Consider the following 22,095-nt stretch of genomic DNA (forward strand, 5'->3'; position numbering starts at 1 on the left):
CACGCCACTGGCCTCGCACCGTTCTCTCACGTCCCTCGGCCTTGTCCTGCTCGCCACAGTAAATCACCCACCATCTCATCAAGCTCAATATCCATTTTGACACAACGAGTTTCAACAACGGGGATTTGCAGCCTAAGGGAATTTTCTTAATCGCCGAAACCAACTGTCCATATCGAGATAATTCACGTTGCAGTGCTTCGTCACTAATAAATGGAGGCACATTGGAAAGCAAAACCTTTCTTGCGGATTAACAAGTGGGCAAACCTGATCAAACTATCATTGAGGACTATCCCGTTTTCAACTGTCGCGTTCACTTACTAATTTTGTCTAAAAATAACACCACAGCACAGTTCATTCTCGACGCCGAGCGAATACTACTGTGATCAACCACCGCTCCTACTACTAACACACATTCTTCGACTGAGCACTCAACTCTAACCGGCACTTTTACTCCATGCTGCCGGGTGAGTTGCTCATACAGTAACTCCCCGTCTCCGCATTCGTCAAGGAAGCCAGTTTAAAAGCTGGCTAACCCAACCTCCCTGTTCTCACCACAATATTCCCAGTGCTTTGTGACCATACACGGTAAAAACAGTGAGAGAAACAACACTTAAGTAAACAGACCTTTGAAAATGAAGAAAGGACTCCACAGTCACGCTCCAAATCACACTCAGCAAACGCCCACGCATGCGCACGAGAGAGAGAGAGAGAGATTGATTGATTTATTGATTGATTATTGGTCAGTCCCAAAGAGATCAGTCCTGAGAGAGATTATTGGTCAGTCCCACAGAGATCAGTCCTGGCTGAAAAAATTTATGAATTTGTAAAGAACCAACAATGGAGGCCCATACAATAAAATTTCAACACACTTTCTTCAAAAATAAGGATTTCTGTAATTTTTGCAGCATTTATGCAATGGTGTGAAATCCTCTGCCAGCTTGTAAAACTCCAAGAAGTAAACATTCAAAGAGCCTGCTAACCACATTCTGTTAGCTTTTTAGATTTACTGTAACCACCGTTTGCTATGTCATTTGTATGCCGCCTCTCTGATGGACTATTCTTGGCCTGTTTCCTTTTTTCTCTCCACTGCAGTAATGTCTAAAGATAGCTCATCAAAACCTGGCTAAATTGAAAATATATTTAGTTTAATCTTTTAAATACCAAAATATCTTACAAAATGTACTTTCAGGGCAAAGATAGATAGATAGATAGATAGATAGATAGATAGATAGATAGATAGATAGATAGATAGATAGATAGATAGATAGATAGATAGATAGATAGATAGATAGATAGATAGATAGATAGATATTAATATTTATATAATATAAATAATTTTAATACATTTTTCATACAAAAAGAAAAGGAAAACAAAATGCCCCCTTACTAATATGTATAAATCTTGATCTGACATGAAGGCTTCTCAATTTAGGCGGCTGTAATATAGCAGTGCGGCCCCCTGCTGCTGGGTGGCTGTTATGGGTTGAATTTTGGGCCCCACGGTGTGACAGCAAATGATATAAGCAGACAGAGAGAAAGCCAGTTTCTATTCACATCCAGTGGCAACATTAGCATATCTCAAACAGCACATCCAAAATGCCCTGACCACCTGTAGATGAATCATTTTTTCTGCCTTCTGATTATTTCCTATTAAAGTAGACTGTGAAAGGCCGGGGCTGATGCTATGTGTGGAAAATCTGTGTGTCCTCAGAGCTAAAGAGAAATTGAATGAGCCCAGCACACTCCACGCATGCACTGTGCTGCAGGACAGCGCATGGTCTGCCTGTAGAAGTGTCTGCGAGGGGGGTGGGCTACAGGGGTGCCGCCCACTGAGCAGCAGTTGGCTGTTGCTGGGAGGGGGTGGGGCATATGGTGGACAGTGGAAACCAGTGGGAGGTGGGTGGGCAAGCTTACTCAGGGGTTGTCAGCTCATAGGGCCCTGAGTCCACTGTCTTTTTATATACTAGGTGCACTTGAGTCAAGCTAGAAAAGAGATAAGCTCTGAGATCTTGCAGTATTGCCTGCTACTAGGAGTCTCTAATAAACTGCAGGATAACCAGAAACGAGAAGGAGGGGAAAACCCAGCACAAACCCAGTCTTTTTTTTCTTCTCAAACACAACAAAAAGGATTAAAATTCTTCTTTTTGATCGGCTTCCCCCCATTCCCCTTCTGAATTACAGCAGAGCTTTAGGAGGATGGCAGAGCAGAAGAGGCAGGTGTCTCTGACCCAGGCTGTGACCCTGGCGTTGGTTCTGCTCACCTCAGCTGCTTCGGCAGAGGAGTATGACTACTACAGCTGGCAATCGGACAATTTCCACAACGGACGCTTTTATGCCAAGCAGCCACAGTGTGTGGATATCCCAGCCGACCTGCGGCTCTGCTACAACGTGGGCTACAAAAAGATGCGTCTGCCAAACCTACTGGACCACGAGACCATGCCTGAGGTCAAGCAGCAGGCGGGCAGCTGGGTGCCATTACTGGCAAAGCGATGCCACGCTGACACGCAGGTGTTCCTCTGCTCCCTTTTTGCTCCAGTATGCCTGGACAGGCCCATCTACCCCTGCAGGTCTCTGTGCGAGGCAGTGCGGGACAGCTGTGCCCCAGTAATGGAGACCTACGGCTTTCCCTGGCCAGAGATGCTACAGTGCGAGAAGTTCCCCATCGACAACGATCTGTGCATTCCCATGCAGTTCTCGGCGGGTCACGCCACTCAGACTCCAGGTAGGACCTACAAAAACACTGTGGTTTTAGATATAAAGATGACTGCTATTGATTCATTCAGTGAAAATCAAAAATTTACACAGGAAATGAAGGCAACACAGATGTGACAATACTTTAAACGAAACAAAAATTTGGCAAAAATAAACAGGAAAAAATCAACAACTAAAAAATAAATTTTACAACAAAATAAATAAATACATACATTCACGAGAGATGCATGGAAAATGTATTTAAAAAAAAAACAGAAATATGTTTTTTAAGGTGTTTTATTTTATCTTAAACATTTTGGTAACCTATAATAAGCATCAGAACTCGCTGATTTTGAAACCTCCCCTTTTTTGCTTAAAAAGTAAAAAAATTATAATCACTTAGTCTAGATCTATACAATAAGGCCCATTGGTGGATTTTCTCTTGCTTTGTTTAGCCTAGAGCTTTAGAGAAAGTAAAATTAGGAAAAGCTCTTGGAAAGACAAAAACCTTTCACTATCTCAAGCAAACATCTCATGTGGAATGTGGAGAGGAGCGTTCCTGCTGCGCCCTGCCTCTCTTTGTTTAATCGTGCATTTAGGTTTCCAATTAGCCAGGCAGCCAAACCCTTTGGATCACTAATTAGTCTGAAAAGTTGTACATTACTTTGTCCGACTGCAACGAGAAGGACTATTGTAATAGAAAGAGGAAGGACAAGTGAAGAGAAATAGCCAGGAGTGTAGTTTATGCTCAGTTTGAGGATGGTTTAAACCATATATACAGGACAATAGATTATCAAAAGATACAAAAAAAATTAAAAAAATAAAAACATTTGTTGCCAAAAAAAATAAATAAAAAAAATAAACAGAACTCAAACAAATCTTATTATATTTCAATTTGTAAGATGCATTAATTTTCTCAACCATTTGTAAAGTTCAATGCAAAAATGCAACAAGTGATGCACAAATGACGAGTCCCTATACAAAACATTAATTAATTAATGAATGCATTACTGTATACTCATACTGTGTTCAAAATGAATCACATTTACTGCACAATACAGCTTTCCTTTTATTTAAATATAATATATAAATAAAAACTAGCATAACACTAGGACTATTACCTAATGACTATCTACCAATAGAATAAAAAACGTATGTTTACTTAACCTATTTTTGGGAACATCTGGGGGCATCTAAAATGTAAAACTGATTCAAACATAATTTTTTTTTTTGTGTGTGTGTGTGAAAAATGTCAAATTTTCTAATAGGGGTAAGATGAAATGTTTGGGTTAGTCTATAGTCATAATTAGCTTTATATGTATATGTATATATATATATGTATATATATATATATATATATATATATTTGTGTGTGTGTGTGTGTGTGTGTGTGTGTGTGTGTGTGTGTGTGTGTGTGTGTGTGTGTGTGTGTGTGTGTGTGTGTGTGTGTGTGTGTGTGTGTGTGTGTGTGTGTGTGTGTGTGTGTGTGTGTGTCTACATTTACAGTAGTAAACATGCACACAAATTATCTTTTCACTGCTAAGATTTGATGGACTACAATGTTCTCAAAGAGGGAAAAAAAGAGGCTTTTGAAAAAATGTGACTCCACAAAACTGTTTTCATACTTCAGAATTAAGTAGCTTGGCTTCTGTTAGAAAAATAAGCTCCTTAAAATTGCAGCAAACTCAAAAAGCAAGCAGAGTAAGAGTGGGACCTTCGAGACAATATCAATTACAGCCATAGCTGCTCTGAAATTACATTATACTGAGAGTTTGAAAACTAGCAGAACTAAGTAAAAAACTCTCTGCATTGCAGCTGGATGGGAAAGTAGCTCACGGGCAAGCGTTTACAGTGTTGTGTGTTTTGGTGAGCCTGCACATCGACGTGAAATAGGACTCTAGAGATAACATGACAGCACAAACCCTCGTTTGACACGGAAAGTCGCTCCAGCCTGCAGCCGTCAGCTCCAGCACACAGGGACATGAAGAGCTGTTTTTTCCCCTGTGGTTTGAGGTGAAATCCTGGGACGGGGCCCGATCACAGCCAAAGCCACAGACATGTTTAACGGGCTGTTTCTGGAGATACATTCCAGTAAATCACATTGGACAGTACAACAAAAAGCCTCTTTAAACAATATTGTTCATTCTACAAATAGAAGACTTGTTCTTAACAGACAAATAGCCAAAACAAGAACCCTTTTTTATTGGCTCTGAAAACATTTATGACATATTTACCATTTAAAATCTGTGGTTATAGAGTTCAAATGAATTTAAACCACTTTAATTCTTAAAATATTTTCTCTCATCCCAGTTTAATATGCAGTGACAACTATGTGGTCATCATGATTTTGCCAAATAAGACATGTTCCTGGATCAACATCTTTTGTTGAAACGGTGACAACATTGCTGTTCAAAAACATAGTCCTATCTCTACCCCTAAACCTAACCCTACCCATAACATCCCTAAAACCAGAGGGAAATGATATGTGAATATGTATGGTGTAGAACCCTCTAAATCTTGTTGTTAGCCTAAAAATTTACATTGAACCCTATCATACACCCGGCGCAAAGCAGCGACAAGCACGACACAAGTTAAAGAGAGCATTAGTAATGTGCGCCTATAGGCGGGTTCCACAGCGCGTGTACACTCTGCTTATTACACACACAGGAATGCCAAGCGGCCCACAAACTAGCCAAATATTAATAATAAACGAATTACAATGTAAAAGATTAATATTGTGCACTCGCACTTATTACACCCTAAGTTCAATTGCGCCCTGCACTTTAGACCATGCACTTAAATCGTTAAAATAGGGCCCATTAACTGTTAACCTCCCTCTGATCTGATTGGTTGATTGGAATAATTCCAGGATCAACAAGGATGTTGAGGGTGAAATCACGTTCACCCAACTGCATTGGTTCAGCAGTTTGGGATGGGGCTATTTGTTAGCTGACCAATAGCAGAGAGGGGTAGTGTCTGTGAAACCTGTTTGAAAATCATTAGTTTTATTTGAAGAACAGAACAGAGACACTTAATTAGGCTAAACATAGAAATGAACAAGATAAAACAAAATCTCCTAGCTCAGATTAGAGTGAATGTGTAATCCATTGTTTGCAGGGTTCTGTTGAATGCAGAGGCGCTGCTGCCTGAGGGGCGGCTTGGGGAGACAAGTAAACCTGTCTCTGTCTCCGCTCACTGCACATTTAAACAGACATAAATCACAGCAGTTTTTCATCCTGATTAATGTTTTATGTCCAAGGTGTTGCTGCTCATAACTTCATGGGTCCAAATGAGTCATAAAATTATGACCTGTGCATAGTTTAAACTGAGCATTTTCCCCATAAACTGTGATACAGAAAGTCAGCGATGCAGAAATCACTCGGACACAGAAATACCTGTGGTCTCTCTGAGGAAACAGCAAGGACTTAAAAAACTACATTTATATCCATGATGACAAACTGTGGGAAGGTCTTAGGGACAGATTGCATCACTTATGGTTTTCTTAAATATGGTCTTACTAAATATGAGATTTCATTCAAGTACTTTTAATGAATAATGGGATTGACTGGTGATAATTGTCTCAATTCATGAAACACTCTCAATTTGGGTATATTTTTAAACATTAATTTCTGTATAGGTAGACATACATAAAAATTAAAAAAATTAAAAAAAACTATTGGACATTTTCATCATTATTGCACAGGAAAAGACAAAAAATTCAGTTATTTTTGTGACAGCATAGTGGGGCATGTTATCACACTATATGGAGTGTGTAGTCACAACGAAACCTGACAGTCACCCGGTATAGGTTTTGTGTGAAATTTAACCTGTAAAACAATTTCATAAACAGCGTAGTGTGGTGTGAAAAATTTAAAAGGTAGTATAAATAATAATTTTAGGCAATCATTTACAAAAAATACTCTTGTTGTGAAAACACAGTTCAGGCTTTCCAGTTTCAAAATATACTTCAAAAAAACAACTTCCTTGTGTGGCCACTATAAAAAAAATATGTCTAAATCAAAAAACTGAGACAGACAGACAATTTGACCCCTACAACCAATAACTTAACTGGCTTTATTCAAGTTTTACCCAAAACATAATATCAGTAGGTTGCATAACTTTTAGGTCATCGTTTTTTGGTCGGTACACTTGAATAAAAAACAACTGATGTTACCAAATGAACCACATTTTTAGGTTACCTGACAAAAAGATTTACAATGCAGAAACTCCTTTAGTACTAAAGCACTCTTGCTTATTAAAAATATTTCTTTCAGAAGCAGTTCTGTTGAGTCCTTACACGTTTCAACGAACACAAGAGAGTATTCAACAGGAAATTTAAGGGAATAGATTACAAAAAAAGTATTGCTCTGATATCACTCAATCTCTGAATTGGCACTTCTTGCAGAAACTCGGTTTGCAGAATTACCCTCGCTCAGTCTCCTGACACATGCTTTGGCTCAGTTTCTACCAGGCATCCTGCCAGCGAGCCACCCTGCAAAACAGAATAAATCGCTCTGCTGTGCAAATAAGACATTTCAGCTTCAAGAATGCAGCTCACGACGGCCTGCGAGTACGAAACAAAAGTTTCCTCCACAGCACGCTCAGTGTGTGCAAGTCACCGTCCATGTCACGTCTCCGTCCCGCTGAATGCTGAATGTATGGGAATTTCTGCTCAGGGACCAAATGACGGTTAAAATGTACAGAGGGGTTCAACTCCCCACGACCTGTGCACTGAAGCCCGGTGAACTTTGACCCCTCCCCTCATTATCTACCGCTATGTCTGTGCTTGAGGCTGGGGTGATAAACTCTGACCCTTGGTTTCTAACCTGGAAGGGGGAGTCTGGAGACGAGCCATGTAAGCTCTTGTTAACAGATGCTTTTGTATTGTGAGCTCAAGGGAGAACCTGTGCTGAATAAATGACAAAATCATATTTGTCACCTCAGAGATCAGATATAACAAACATCATTGTGTGGTTGATTTTAGTGGAGAACTTCAAGCTTTAGCCAATCTGGTCATGGGTTGTTCCGTCAGACCCACCCCACAGAGATCGAACAGAGCTTTCTATATTTTTAGCTGTACAAATGAATGACTTTTCCAAATTTTCACATGCCACATCTAGCATTCTTCCTCAGTTAAGCAGATTGATGATGTGATAGAAGGCCAGAAGTGTGGAACTGGACAATACAATTGACACTTATACCCGAATGTCAAAAGAACCATTATCAGACATCAAAGAAGACATGGGGTACAATTTTCTTAAAAAAATTAATAATAATAATTAAAAAACCTTTACAAAAATGATTACTTATTCTACTGTTCAAACGTTTGGGGTCTTTTGGGGTCTAAGATTTTTTAATAATTTTGAAAGAAGTCGTTCGTGCTCACCAAGGCTGCATTTTTTATAACAGTAATACAGTAATATTGTGAAATATTATTATAACTCCAAATTACTCAAGTCATCAGTGTCACATGATCTTTCAGAAATCTATCTAATATGCTAATTTCGTGATACATTTTTCAGCATTCTTTGATGAATATAAAGTTGAAAATAATAGCATATACTGTATTTGAAATAGATTTTAATAATGTAAATGTCTTTACTATAATTTTTGACCAATTTAATACATAATTGCTGAATAAAATACTTTTAGTTCTTTCAATACAAGAGTAATCCTTCTTCCAAAATGTGTTTGTCTTACCCTGATTCACTACGGTCAGCCTATTGTAAGTGTTTATGTTTTAGACCTGTCGGGATGGTTTTCGAGGGAAATTACACAATTGCGTCACTCAACCATGTGTGTCTCGTCATATCCGTAAATAGAGGAAAGTTGCTCCGGCTACTTTGACTCATGTATGGTGTGGGAGTGGCAAAGGTCAGTTGTTACAACAAACGAGAAAGGCTGACATGGAGCTGTAAATATCCAATCTCCAGGGAATCACCTGTTTAAAACGCAGAACAGATGACACTCTGCCAGCAAAAAGAGAACACGACAGAGCTCGTAATAAAACGAGAATAAACATTGGCTTGGATTTTTGTAGATAGCAAGAATTGATGGGTTTGAAATTTTAAAAATGATGCGGACATGACATACTTATTACTTTATTTTCAAGGAAGTATCGTGTCTATTAATGGGTGTAGCTACAGCAATGTCTTCAACTAGTCAGCTTGAGATCCATTCATCAAAATCTTAAGCCTAGAAGTGAATGTTCAATAAATAATCAAATCATGTATTTTTAGTAATTAGACATATTTTTATTAAATATTGTATTTCAATCCTATCAAATCCATGCAAAAATAGCTTGTATTACTTCAAACTGAAAACAATTACACAAAGAAACTCCAGGTAGCGCGACTCTAATAAGACCCACTCTAAACCATATGGTTCGCCTTCACTTCCGGCCTGAGACGTGTGGCCTGGCTTGTGTGTCCAGAAACATGTGGTGCTGCGGGGCTGTAGCTGGATACAATTGACCCTTTTCACTTTTCCGGGTTTCTCAGAAGCTGAAGTCGTTATAGTTGGGTAAACTTCTATAGTGGTGATGTCATGTTAGGCAGAAACACAGGAAGCAATCGCGAGTATAATACAATATTTATTTAGCACAAAACACACAAGTCCAGGGTGCAGTGAGCCAGGTGGAGATAGGTGACGCAGGGACTTCGATGGTCAATACCGGTGACGTGCAGACAAACGGTGAGACGATCCAAATCCACACGGAAGACGACGAACAGGAAACACCAGGCAGGAACACGAACCAGAAGACAGGGGAACATCAAACAACGATCTGACAAAGGTGAGAGAACAGCGGTGAGTTTAAGAAGCGTGGTGAGATGAACTGCAGCTGGTGATTGTAATGATGAACAGCTGGAGTGGATCAGGTAATGACATACAGACACGCCCCTTGCACACGTGCACTCATACAACAACATAAACACAAGACTAGAAGGAACCAGCGAATACATCTACCGTGACAGTACCCCTCCTCCTAAGAACGCCTCCTGGCGTTCTCAGACTCCCTTACCTGCCGATTGTAATCATCGATAAGGGAGTGATCCAGGATGTCCCTAGCAGGAACCCAACTTCTCTCCTCCGGACCGTAACCTTCCCAGTCCACCAAGTACTGAAATCCGCGTCCCCTCCGCCTAGAGTCCAGAATACGGTTGACCGAATATGTGGTCTCCCCATCTACGAGCCGCGGTGGGGGAGGAACCGGGACAGGCGGATTAATGTGAGAATGAAAAACGGGCTTGATTTTAGATACATGGAACACGGAATGAACCCTCCTGTACGCAGGAGGTAGTTTGAGGCGGACTGCCACCGGACTAATAATCTTGGTGACAGGAAACGGGCCAATAAATTTGGGAGCAAGTTTATTAGAAACGGTGCGAAGAGGAATGTTCTTAGTTGAGAGCCACACTTTTTGACCAACGACGTATACGGGAGGCTTTGACCGGTGGCGATCGGCCTTGGCCTTGGTGCGCGCCCCCACCTGGAGTAGAGTCTCCCGGGCTCTAGTCCAGGTGCGGTGACACCTCTGGACAAAGGCGTGAGCGGAGGGAACCGCAACCTCGGATTCCAGACTGGGAAAAATTGGTGGCTGGTAACCTACACTACACTCAAACGGAGATAGGCCCGTCGCTGACACTGGCAACGTGTTGTGTGCGTACTCCACCATAGACAGTTGTTGACTCCAAGACGAAGGATTTCTGGAAACCAAACATCGCAACATTCTCTCCAAATCTTGGTTGGCTCTCTCTGTTTGACCATTGCTCTGGGGATGAAACCCAGATGACAGACTAACCGTCGCCCCCAGTAATCTACAAAATTCTCGCCAAAATTTGGACACGAACTGGGGTCCCCGGTCGGAGACCACGTCTATCGGGAGGCCATGTAACCGAAAGACATGATCTACGACCGTAGCCGCTGTCTCCTTAGCTGAAGGTAATTTGGGTAAGGGAATGAAATGTGCTGCCTTCGAGAATCGGTCCACCACAGTTAAAACTACTGTGTTACCCTGGGAGGGTGGGAGGGCGGTAATAAAATCTAGAGCGATATGGGACCAAGGTCTCGAAGGCACCGGCAGCGGTTGAAGTAGCCCATCTGGAGGTCGATTGGAAGACTTACCCGTGGCACAAACAGAGCAAGCCAAAACAAAATCGCGAATGTCACGAGCCATAAGTGGCCACCAGAATCGTTGCTTGACTAGAAATCCAGTGCGATTAATTCCTGGATGACAAGCTACGTTGGAGCTGTGACCCCACTGGATAACGTCAGACCGTAAGCCCTCCGGCACAAATAATCGGTTCGGTGGACACCCGGGCGGAGGCGTTACCCCTTCCAAGGCCTCTTTGACCTTCGCTTCGACCTCCCATGTGAGTGTTGAAACAAATACGGTTTCGGGTAAAATACACTCGGGAGTGGACGGGCGACCGGAAAAATCAAATATACGAGAAAGTGAGTCGGGTTTGATGTTCTTAGAACCCGGACGATATTGGAGAGAAAAATCAAAACGACCGAAAAAAAGTGCCCACCGAGCCTGCCTGGAGTTCAATCTTTTAGCAGTTCTGATATATTCGAGGTTCTTATGATCAGTCCAGACGATAAAAGGTACCCCCGACCCTTCTAACCAGTGTCGCCACTCCTCCAACGCCAACTTGACTGCCAACAACTCTCTATTACCAATGTCGTAATTACGTTCGGCTGGAGATAAACGATGGGACAAAAACGCGCAAGGATGCATCTTGTCGTCTACAGGTGAACGCTGAGATAACACCGCCCCTACTCCCACCTCTGATGCGTCGACCTCCACCACGAACTGACGTGATGAATCAGGGGTAATTAGAATGGGGGCTGAAACAAAGCGGCCTTTGAGTTTCTTGAACACAGTCTCGGCTGTGTCGGACCACCTGAACGCAGTTCTGGGGGAGGTCAAGGCAGTCAGAGGCGCGACCAGCTGGCTGAAGTTGCGAATGAATCGCCGGTAGAAATTGGCGAACCCCAGAAACCTCTGCAGGGCCTTGCGGGAATCTGGACTTGGCCAATCCACCACAGCCTTAATCTTCTCAGGGTCCATCCGCATCCCCTCAGACGACACGATGTATCCTAAAAAAGGAACAGACTGTGCATGAAAATCGCATTTCTCCGCCTTGACAAAAAGCCCATTCTCTAGCAACCTCTGAAGCACTCGTCGGACGTGCTGCACATGCTCCTGGAGAGATGCAGAAAAAATCAATATGTCATCCAGGTAGACATATATGAATTGATCGATCATATCTCGCAACACGTCATTGACCAGTGCCTGGAAAACTGCTGGGGAGTTGGACAGCCCAAACGGCATGACCAAATATTCAAAGTGCCCCCTAGGGGTGTTAAACGCAGTCTTCCACTCATCACCCTCCCTGATGCGGACCAAATGATAAGCGTTACGTAAGTCCAATTTGGTGAAGATGGATGCTCCCTGCAACCTCTCGAAGGCTGAAGACATCAACGGCAAAGGATAAGTATTCTTTACCGTGATGTTATTCAGCCCTCGGTAATCAATGCAAGGTCGCAGAGAACCATCCTTTTTCCCCACAAAAAAAAACCCCGCCCCCGCTGGAGAAGAGGAAGGGCGAATGAACTTGGTTGCTAGAGAATCAGAAATATATTTCTCCATAGCCTCTCTTTCAGGAATCGAAAGCGAATATAACTTGCCCTTAGGCGGAGACTTACCTGGGAGTAAATCTATTGCACAGTCGTAGGGACGATGCGGAGGGAGAGAAGCAGCACGAGACTTACTGAACACTTCCTTCAGGTCCAGATACTCCGCGGGCACGTTAGACAAATCCCCTGCTTCCTCCTGAAACACAGAAACAGGTACAGACGAACAAGCAGAGACGAGACAAGACCTATGACATTCCTGACTCCACTCCAGCACAGATCTATGTATCCAGTCCACTCGGGGGTTGTGTTGAATGAGCCATGGGTGTCCTAGAACAACGGGTGCCAGGGGTGAATCCAGAATAAAAAATGAAATAGTTTCCGAGTGATTGCCAGAGGTGATGAGAGTGATTTCTTCAGTGGATAATGAGATGGTGGGAAGTTCTTGTCCGTTGAGTGCATGAACTGCAATCTGCTGTGGGAGGGGTTTGATGGGAATCTGAAATCTGCGTGCAAAATTATGGTCCATGAAATTACCTTCGGCCCCCGAATCCAACAGTGCTTGACAATCGTGCTGGTGGACTGACCATCTTAGTCTTACCGAGAGGAGGGTGGAGGTAGATCTTGTCGTGGATGAGGTCTTCCTGGCGGAGATCCCACCCGATAGTAGCCTCATGTTTACTATCGGGCTGGGCCTTTTACCGGACAGTTGTAGGCGTAGTGTCCGGCTCCTCCGCAGTACAGGCAAAGGCCCTGGGACCTCCGCCTCTCCCTCTCCTCCCGGGAAAGCCGAGCTCGACCCACCTGCATGGGCTCGTGATCGTAGACGGGGCTGACCACGTCCCTGCCGCTGGATCGTAGCCCGTTGGCTGCCTCAAGTGTGCGGGTGGGCGTGGCTCGACGCTCGACTCTGGACAGCCGAGCGTCCACCCGCAGGGCCAGATCAATGAGTCCGTTGAGGGTAGTGGGAAGATCCAGGGCGTAGATCTCCTTCTGGACGTGGTCAGCCAGCCCATGCAGGAACATGTCCCACTGCGCCTCCTCGTTCCATCCACACTCTGCCGCCAAGGTCCGGAACTCGATGGAAAACTCGGACACTGATCTTCTTCCCTGCCGTAGCTCGACCAATGTTCTGGCCGCCTCTCTTCCAGTGACCGCACGGTCAAAAACCAGTCTCATCTCGGCGGCGAGGGTCTGGAACGAGGCACAGCATGGATTTTGGTTTTCCCACACCGCCGTTCCCCAGAGTGCCGCTCTCCCAGTCAATAGCGTGAGCACAAACGCCACTTTGGCTTGCTCGGTCTGAAAAGTATGAGGTTGCAGGGCAAAGTGCATAGAACATCGAGTCAAAAAGGCTCTACAAAATGACGGTTCACCTGAGTATGCCTCTGGGGTGGGTAGCCGGGGTTCTGACTGGGAGGGGCTTCCTGATGATGCGGGAGGAACGGCCGGTGTGGGTGGCGCAGTGGGAGGTCGTAGGCGCTGGATCTGCTGGGTGAGCTCGGACACCTGCGTCACCAGGGCTTGAACTGCACGGCCCGTATCTCCAATCTCCTTCTCTTGCGAGTCCATTCTACGGATGCTGTGATGGATGAACTCTTCGAGTGAGGATGACGAGGCGCTCGCTGCTTCCATACCATGGTCAGATCGTTCTGTCATGTTAGGCAGAAACACAGGAAGCAATCGCGAGTATAATACAATATTTATTTAGCACAAAACACACAAGTCCAGGGTGCAGTGAGCCAGGTGGAGATAGGTGACGCAGGGACTTCGATGGTCAATACCGGTGACGTGCAGACAAACGGTGAGACGATCCAAATCCACACGGAAGACGACGAACAGGAAACACCAGGCAGGAACACGAACCAGAAGACAGGGGAACATCAAACAACGATCTGACAAAGGTGAGAGAACAGCGGTGAGTTTAAGAAGCGTGGTGAGATGAACTGCAGCTGGTGATTGTAATGATGAACAGCTGGAGTGGATCAGGTAATGACATACAGACACGCCCCTTGCACACGTGCACTCATACAACAACATAAACACAAGACTAGAAGGAACCAGCGAATACATCTACCGTGACAGGTGAACTACATTAAATATATTTTTTTGTGTTCCCATTTGCTATAGCAAAAGAAAAGCTCCACAATAGTGTTTTCAAAACTTTCAAAACAGGGGGAAAAAAAGCGAGATTAGCTGGGTTTCCATTACCCTTATATGCCCAATGGAGACACGTCAATTTTCCTCCCATATATTGCAACATTTTTTAAGCTCGCCCAAGGTGGTTTTTCAGGCAATTTGAAAAAAGAATATTTAGCAAAATTGCATTGGAAACAGTTTTTTTTTTTTTGCATTTACAGGTCACCTGGCATATGTAAAAGTCTATCATTCTTTAAAGATGGCGCTGTATGTTTGGATAGAAGACGAGAAGGCTCATAATTAAACTCTAAAGAAACAACAAAGAAATACCCCAATTTATCAAGACCTCGAAGCAGATAGGAGGGATAAACACCTCATACAGGACGTGGCTGCTCCCAAGTATAAGGGACTTTCCTAGCCATTAATCCGTGGATAACACGCCTCCGTCTCCTCCGATTAAAAAAAATAGCTAGTGGGGTGAATGCGATATACGTAAACCTACCAACATCCGCTGGCATGATTTTCGGAATGACTTATCGAGAGAGGAAGAAAACATGTTTTAGTCAGATAACAATGGTTAATTGAAACGCCATCATTCCACAATAGTTTTTTATTGACATTTAGAAAATATTGCAAAAGTTTTGCGCAAATCTGTAATGGAAACCAATAATAACAGTCAGAAGAGAGAAAGATGTAAATTTTACCGTCACTGCCAATGACGCAATTTGATGTAATTTGATGCAAGATAAAAAGTATAGTGTTACAAATGCATTTAAAAAATAATATATATATATATATATATATATATATATATATATATATATATAAGGTCCATTGGACAGAATCTGCCCTATTAGCCTAGCTCATGAGTGAGCTGTACACAGTCTGCCATGTTTATCTCCTTGCCAGAGCATTTAACAGAAGCTTCAAGTAAACAATGTGCTCTATTTAAAGCTACTAGAGTTCTTAAGTCAAGAGCAGTGAGTGATTTTCTGTTTTTCTTTTATTATTTGGTTCATGTTAAAAGCATATACAGCAGTTGGTACTGAATATTACACTGCTGTCACTTTAATACTCAGGTCTAATATACACATGTGCTTTCTTTCCCTGCTGTTTACGTACACAGACATAACTGACTGTGTTTATGTGAACTTTGTGTGTTTTTGACATAACCTTGTGTGTATTTTACAGTTTAAGCGCAATAAGGCGTGAAATAGAAATTAGTTTAATACTCACAGGACACGGCATCTGACATAATGTCGAAGAAATGGAATGTCACGTGCATGGCCACGATAGAGATGATAATCAAAATAATATGGATATTTTGTTAGTTTTTGGCAGAGTATGCGATACACAAACTGTAAAGTCTCTGCCCTCTTCTGGATGGGGGGGGCAGCAACTCATTTGCATTTACAGATACATGCACGGAAACAGCATCTCTTTGCCTTACCTCAAAAACTACTATTTTCAACATGCTATAATAAATGATCTATGGGGTATTTTGAGCTAAAACTTTACAGATACATTCTGGGGACACCTGAGATTTATATTACATCTTGTAAAAATAGAAAGAAATAGATGCCCTTTAACTAAGTTTAAAACTACATTGATTTTCCCATATGAGCATGTGTACAGGATGTGTTATACAGTAATTTAAGCCCACTGAACAGAAACCCAATACCCCAGTAGGTGGCACGATAAACATCTGTATCTATACAGTTCAAAATAAGATCAGCAAATAACTATCAGGTCCAAGAAGGTCATGTACAGCTGTTTGCATGTTCCAGAGAATATTTTCACTGTCAAACTGCTGAGAAGAATGTTTTCACAGTGTCCTATTAAAACCTTACTCCTGCATTTGTCTCTGTACGTTTGCAACGGGTGTAAAATATTTTGGTTGACATTCACACACATCCTGTTGTGGAGAGGCCAACATATTTTTCCCTTAGACTATAGTCCAGGTATATGCAGGACATACTGTACACATACTATCTGAAGATATGTGATTTCACAGTGATGAACCACTGAACGTTTTAATCGTGTTTTATAACTTCCCTTTCCTCTGTGAGGAAATAAAACTAGCAGCTGCCAAACCTCTCCCTCTCATGGCTTCAAACACTGTGGATTAAGGTCCATTAGCACTGGCTTGCTGCCCCTACATGAGTCCAGCATTGCAATGAAACAGAGTTCTTCTCACTGCATTAAATCTAACACCATATTAGAGCTGTTAGCATAAACAATTACATGAGAGTATCATTTTACCAAATCAATAATTTTAGTAAATGTGAAACATTCCCACCCTTTATTTGTTTGTTTGAGTCTTCTGTGACTGCACTGAATTTTTTACTGAACTTACTATATCATTGCTACTGACCTCAGATAACAATTTATCTCATCAATGAACACCAATAAAATCTCAACCAATATGACACAGCAGCACTGACTCAACCAATGACCAAATTTGGGGGCAGGACTATCTGTTTGTTTGACCAATGGCTGAAAAAAATACATATTGTCAGTTTAATTTAATCATAATACAGGTAAATTATATTATATAATTTACCTTATATCTTTTTAAGTTATATTTACATTATATTTTTGACTAGAATAAAACCATTTATTTTTTAAGTTACCGTCTGAAGCATACAGTATTTCTAGATTACCTAAAACTGTATTAGTGTACTTTAAATACCAAAAATGGAGTAATTATTGTTAATGGCTACATTTTATGTTTAATTGTTCTTTATGAGACACTAATTTTTAACCATCTTTCCTTCCTTACCCTGTAGTTTCAAAAGTGTGTCCACCCTGTGACAACGAATTGAAAGCAGACACCATAATGGAGCACTACTGCGCCAGTGATTTTGGTAAGATATTAACTTTTATTGAGATATCACATTTGACAACTTAATAACTCTAGAGTTGCGATCTCTTCATAATGGTAAAAAATTGTAATGAAAAAATCGATGAGAAAGCCTTGATGAGAAAGCCTGTGGTTTGCTTGTATGGGAAAGTGGCCACTGTAATATTTAGGGTGAACATAAATGTGACATCATGAGAAAAAACAGACACAATATTAGGTTGCTCTGCTATGCATCACATTAAATATACTGTGCAAATATGTATAGAAACTCAATGCATTAATATATTGATGTGTTTGTGTGAGAAGATATGGGGATCTATATATATATTACATAGCATGTTCCATCTCAAAAGCTACAACCGATCCTGTGCTGCTTAGAGCATTGGGAACGTCTTTAATCGTGACCAGCTGTGAATATTGTGTGTAACACGTCAATAGCATTGACCCGGAGGTATTAATAGCCTTGGCTGGTGACCTCATCGGCGCGCCACCACGACATGAGGCTATAAATAGATGAGCCACAGTTGCATCGTCAGGTCTTTTGTCTTCAGAGGCCATTCTGTGTATGTGTGCGTCAGACCTCTCTTACCTCTCTATCTGAGTCCTTTGCATTCGCTTTGCTTATTTCAAAGGGGTAGCACCCACAATGCGATTGTGGGGCTCGAGTGTCGATCTCTCTGAGGAGCGAGAGACCCTATCACTCGCTCTCACTCTAGATCGCGTTGTCCTTTTGCCTGACTGCCGAAGCGTGCCTCTGCGCTTCTTCGGCTCGGGCAGTGGACACTGAATCTCGTGAGTTCGCCGCCTCCGAGCGTTCCTCCCGTGGTGATAAAAGGAGAGCTGCTCGGGGCTATCGCTCATGCAGTGGCCAGATTACACTGATCACAGCAAAAGGAGTCCCATAAAACACTCAAAGTTTATAAATAAATATTGTAAATATAGTGCCCTCCACGTTGACACATTCGACTATCGTGGGTGCGAAGGCTATCTCTCCCCTTAAGAACAAAAGGGGGGCTCAAAAGCAGAGTGTGGCGAGTTGCGCTCTGGGGATCGGCTCGTCGCGCTCAGCATTCTCATAATAGACCTGAGACAAAAATCCTGAGTTTTTTTTTTTTTTTTTGTCCCAGGTCTGTGGGGGTATGCGCCTTCAGGACGGGGCATGTAAAATACATAAATCAGCTCCTACCTGACACCCTTATGAAACCACTGTAACATCCCCGCCACCTCTGGTGATTCGGGGGGCAGCGGTTTCCAGCAAAATGTTAGATAACCCTAACCCACATCTAACATCCCCTCAAAATTAAGTTTTACAATTAATACCACTCTCAGAATGTCTGGCAGCGTGGAAACTTCTGCCAGGCATTTTTGTGTGGGTATTAAGCACAGTACAAAAAGGATACAGAATCAAATTTATTTGCTGTCCTCCGCGTTTCAATGGCATGGTCTCCACTTCTGTGAGACCAGAGCTGGCTCATGTACTGTCAGAAGAGCTGCAATCTCTGCTGAACAAAGAGGCCATAGAAAGATGTTCCTCTTCCAGAGAAAGAGTTGGGCTATTACAGCAGATACTTCCTGATTCTTGGATGGGGGGTTGCATCCTATCTTATATCTTCGAGGCTTAAACCATGAGGTCAAAGCGCTCAAGTTCAAGATGTTCGTGTTGCAAATACAACATCACGATTGATTTGTCACGATCGATCTGAAGGACGCATATTTTTACATACAAATATTGCCACAACACAGGAAGTTTCCTGAGGTTCGCTTTCGGTGGCGAAGCCTACCAATTTCGGGTTCTTCCATTCGATCTAGCCCCGCACATACATAAAATGCATGGATGCAGCACTTGCTCCATTATGACTCCAGGGCGTTCGCATTATGTATGACATCGACGATTGGTCAATACTAGCACAATCGCAAGAGATGGCGCTTCAACACAGAGACATCGTGTTAGCTCTCCTGCCCAGAGAACGACTTATCTCGGGATCATTTGGGATTCAATCACAATGCAGGCACAACTGTCTCCTGCTCGAATTGAGACCATTCGGCATACCATGAGCAAAGTCAGGCTAAGCCAAGATCGCACTGTTCGTCAGTACCAAAAAATTTTAGGTTTCATGGCTTCAGCATCCACGGTGATTCCTCTGGGGCTGTTTCAGTTGTGGTTAAAAGCCAAGGGATTTCATCCAAGGGCCAATCCTCAAAGGCAAATAAAAGTGACGCGCCGCGGGCTTCGTACACTATCTCTGTCAGACCCCGGTTCCTCGCCTTGGGTCCCACTCTAGGGGCGCCTTGTCGTTGCAGACTGTTAACGACAGACACCTCCCTAATGGGCTGGTGAGCGGTCTTAAGTGGTCTTCCAGCTCAAGGGGAATGGGAGGGTCATCAGCTGGATTGGCAAATCAACTGCCTCGAGCTGATGGCTGTATTTCTGGCCCTGAAATACTTTCTCCCTCATTTGAGAGGCTGTCATGTCCCTGTGCGGGTGGACAACACAGAGGCAATCTCTTACATAAATCACAGATTTTTCTCTGGGCCCAGGACAATTTCCTGTCACTCAGAGCAGTGTACATTCCAGGGCATCTGAATGTGGGAGCGGATTCACTGTCCAGACAGAAACTACCAATGGGGTAATGGAAACTCCCCCCAGAGGTAGTCAAACAGATCTGGACAAGATTTTATGAAGCGGAGGTGAACCTCTTCACCATCACATCAGACAGCGCAATGTCCCCTCTACTTCTCTCTTCTCTCCCCCCCTGGGTCTGGACGCGATGGCACACCCATGGCCCAAAATGCGCCTGTATGCGTTTCCTCAAGTTCCTCTGCTCCCGGGAGTTCTAGCCAGAGTTCGCCAACAAGGGTCTTGTCTCTTACTGATAGTGCCGCATTGGCCGAACAGAGTATGGTTCTCGGAGATAATATCTCTCATTAACGGCTTGCCATGGGCGATTCCGGAGAGGAGGGACCTTCTGTCTCAGACGGAGGGCACGATATTTCATCCCAGGCCCGACCTGTGGAACCTTCATGTTTGGCCCCTAATTGGTACCAACTGAGGGACACTGGGCTTTCACCTAATGTTATTGAGACCATTTTAAGTGCTAGGGCTTCCTCCACTAGAAAAAAATATGCCAGTAAATGGGGTGTCTTTGAAAGGTGGTGGTGATGGCGCAGTGGATAAGACACATGCCTTTGGTGTGAGAGATCCACTGTGAATCCACTGTGAGACACCAATGTGTCCCTGAGCAAGACACTTAACCCCTAGTTGCTCCAGAGGCGTGCGACCTCCGAAATATAGCAATTGTAAGTCGCTTTGGATAAAAGCGTCAGCTAAATGAATAAATGTAAAATGTAAATGTAAATGTAAAGGTGGTGCAGAGCACATAATGCAGATCCAGTCAACTGCCAGATTGCTTCACTTCTGGACTTCCTGCAGGAAAAGTTGTAGACAGGCACATGCCCCTCCAGTCTCAGGGTTTATGTGGCCGCTCTTTCGGCTTTCCACGCCTTGGTGGACAGGGCGCCACTCGGGAGACATCCTCTGCTCACTCGTTTCATTAGTGGGGCCAGACGACTGAGGCCACCTGTTAGAACCAAGATCCCTTCATGGGACTTAGCTATAGTCCTCGAGGGTCTGTGCCCGGTTGCATAAAGCACCTTAAGTTTTTCCTTTACGTATGATAATTAAGGGGCGATTTCCCCTTACCTAAGAGAATAACTTAAGGGTGTTGCATATAATCTCTTAAACGGTTATCTTAGGTAAGGGAAACATTTAAGTGTTTCATGACAGCCATCCTGGATTGACGTTATAAACGTCTGTTGTTGCCATAGATACGCAAAACACTAACACTAGCATTTTCGCAGTTTCATCAAATAAAGTAGGCTAGGATATCGGAAAGGATAAAGGATAAAAGAAAAACAATTTTGGAAAGCAAACTAAATCCCAATGTAACTGCAGCAAAAAAAAACAAAAAAAAAACAGAAACAGTGGGAAGAAATAATAACGGAAAAAATCAATGCAATGAATCTTGACGCGAAGAGGACGGTTCAGGAAGTCCTTAAAAAATATGAAAACATCTCTCTGGTCGCAAAAAAAGAGCTGAGCGCTTATAAGAAAGAAGCCAACAAAACAGGTAAGATTAAGCAAGACTATGCTTTTAAGACTGTATGCACCACACCGTGGTGAAGAGTTCGCTTTATTGCTGTACAGTGTTAAGACCTAACGATTACAAAACTGACCAACAGCTTGACCGTTGCGTTTAAATGACGGGAAAGAGCCCCCGCAACCCGGTGAACCACTCTGCTGACAGACGAAAATCACATACATTCAGCCATGTCGTCTTATTTTTGTCCGCGTTACTCTTAAGGTTACGATTTCCAAACCTTAAGTTATACTTAGGGAAATGACCTTTAAGGGGTTTTATGCAACACTTAACGCTTTTTAAGGGATTACTTAAGTGAAAAAAACAGCATTTAAGGGAAATTCTAAGTGTTTATGACGTTTCACTTAAAGAAACCCTTAAGTAACACTTAAGGTTTTTTTTTCTGCAACACCCTTAGGTTTAAGGGAAACATAAGGCCGAACTTAAGGGAAAATTACACTTAAGGTGCTTTATGCAACTGGGCACTGGTTGAGACCCCCTTTGAACCTCTAGAGTCAGCGTCTGACAAACTTCTGACCCGAAAGATGGTTTTTCTAATGGCTATAACTTCTTTAAAAAGAATCAGGGATATGCAGGCTCTGTCATCATCCTGCTTAGACATCCTCA

The 22,095-nt window shown here is 42.9% G+C and overlaps 1 protein-coding gene across 1 annotated transcript in view; it reads left to right on the forward strand.

The window, feature by feature from the left end:
- Positions 1-1,910: 1,910 nt before the first annotated feature.
- The window catches only part of sfrp5 (secreted frizzled-related protein 5), a 36,819-nt gene continuing 16,634 nt past the window's right edge, over positions 1,911-22,095 (forward strand). The window contains exons 1-2 of the mRNA XM_077236416.1: positions 1,911-2,722; positions 17,259-17,336. Of these exons, the coding sequence (XP_077092531.1) occupies positions 2,197-2,722; positions 17,259-17,336 (604 nt within the window). The 5' untranslated portion in view covers positions 1,911-2,196. The remainder of the gene's footprint in view (positions 2,723-17,258; positions 17,337-22,095) is intronic.

The sequence above is a fragment of the Siphateles boraxobius genome, unplaced genomic scaffold, assembly GCF_051911475.1.
Source record: "Siphateles boraxobius isolate OS27281-9 unplaced genomic scaffold, OSU_SipBor_1 20, whole genome shotgun sequence".
Classification (NCBI taxonomy): Eukaryota; Metazoa; Chordata; class Actinopteri; order Cypriniformes; family Leuciscidae; genus Siphateles; species Siphateles boraxobius.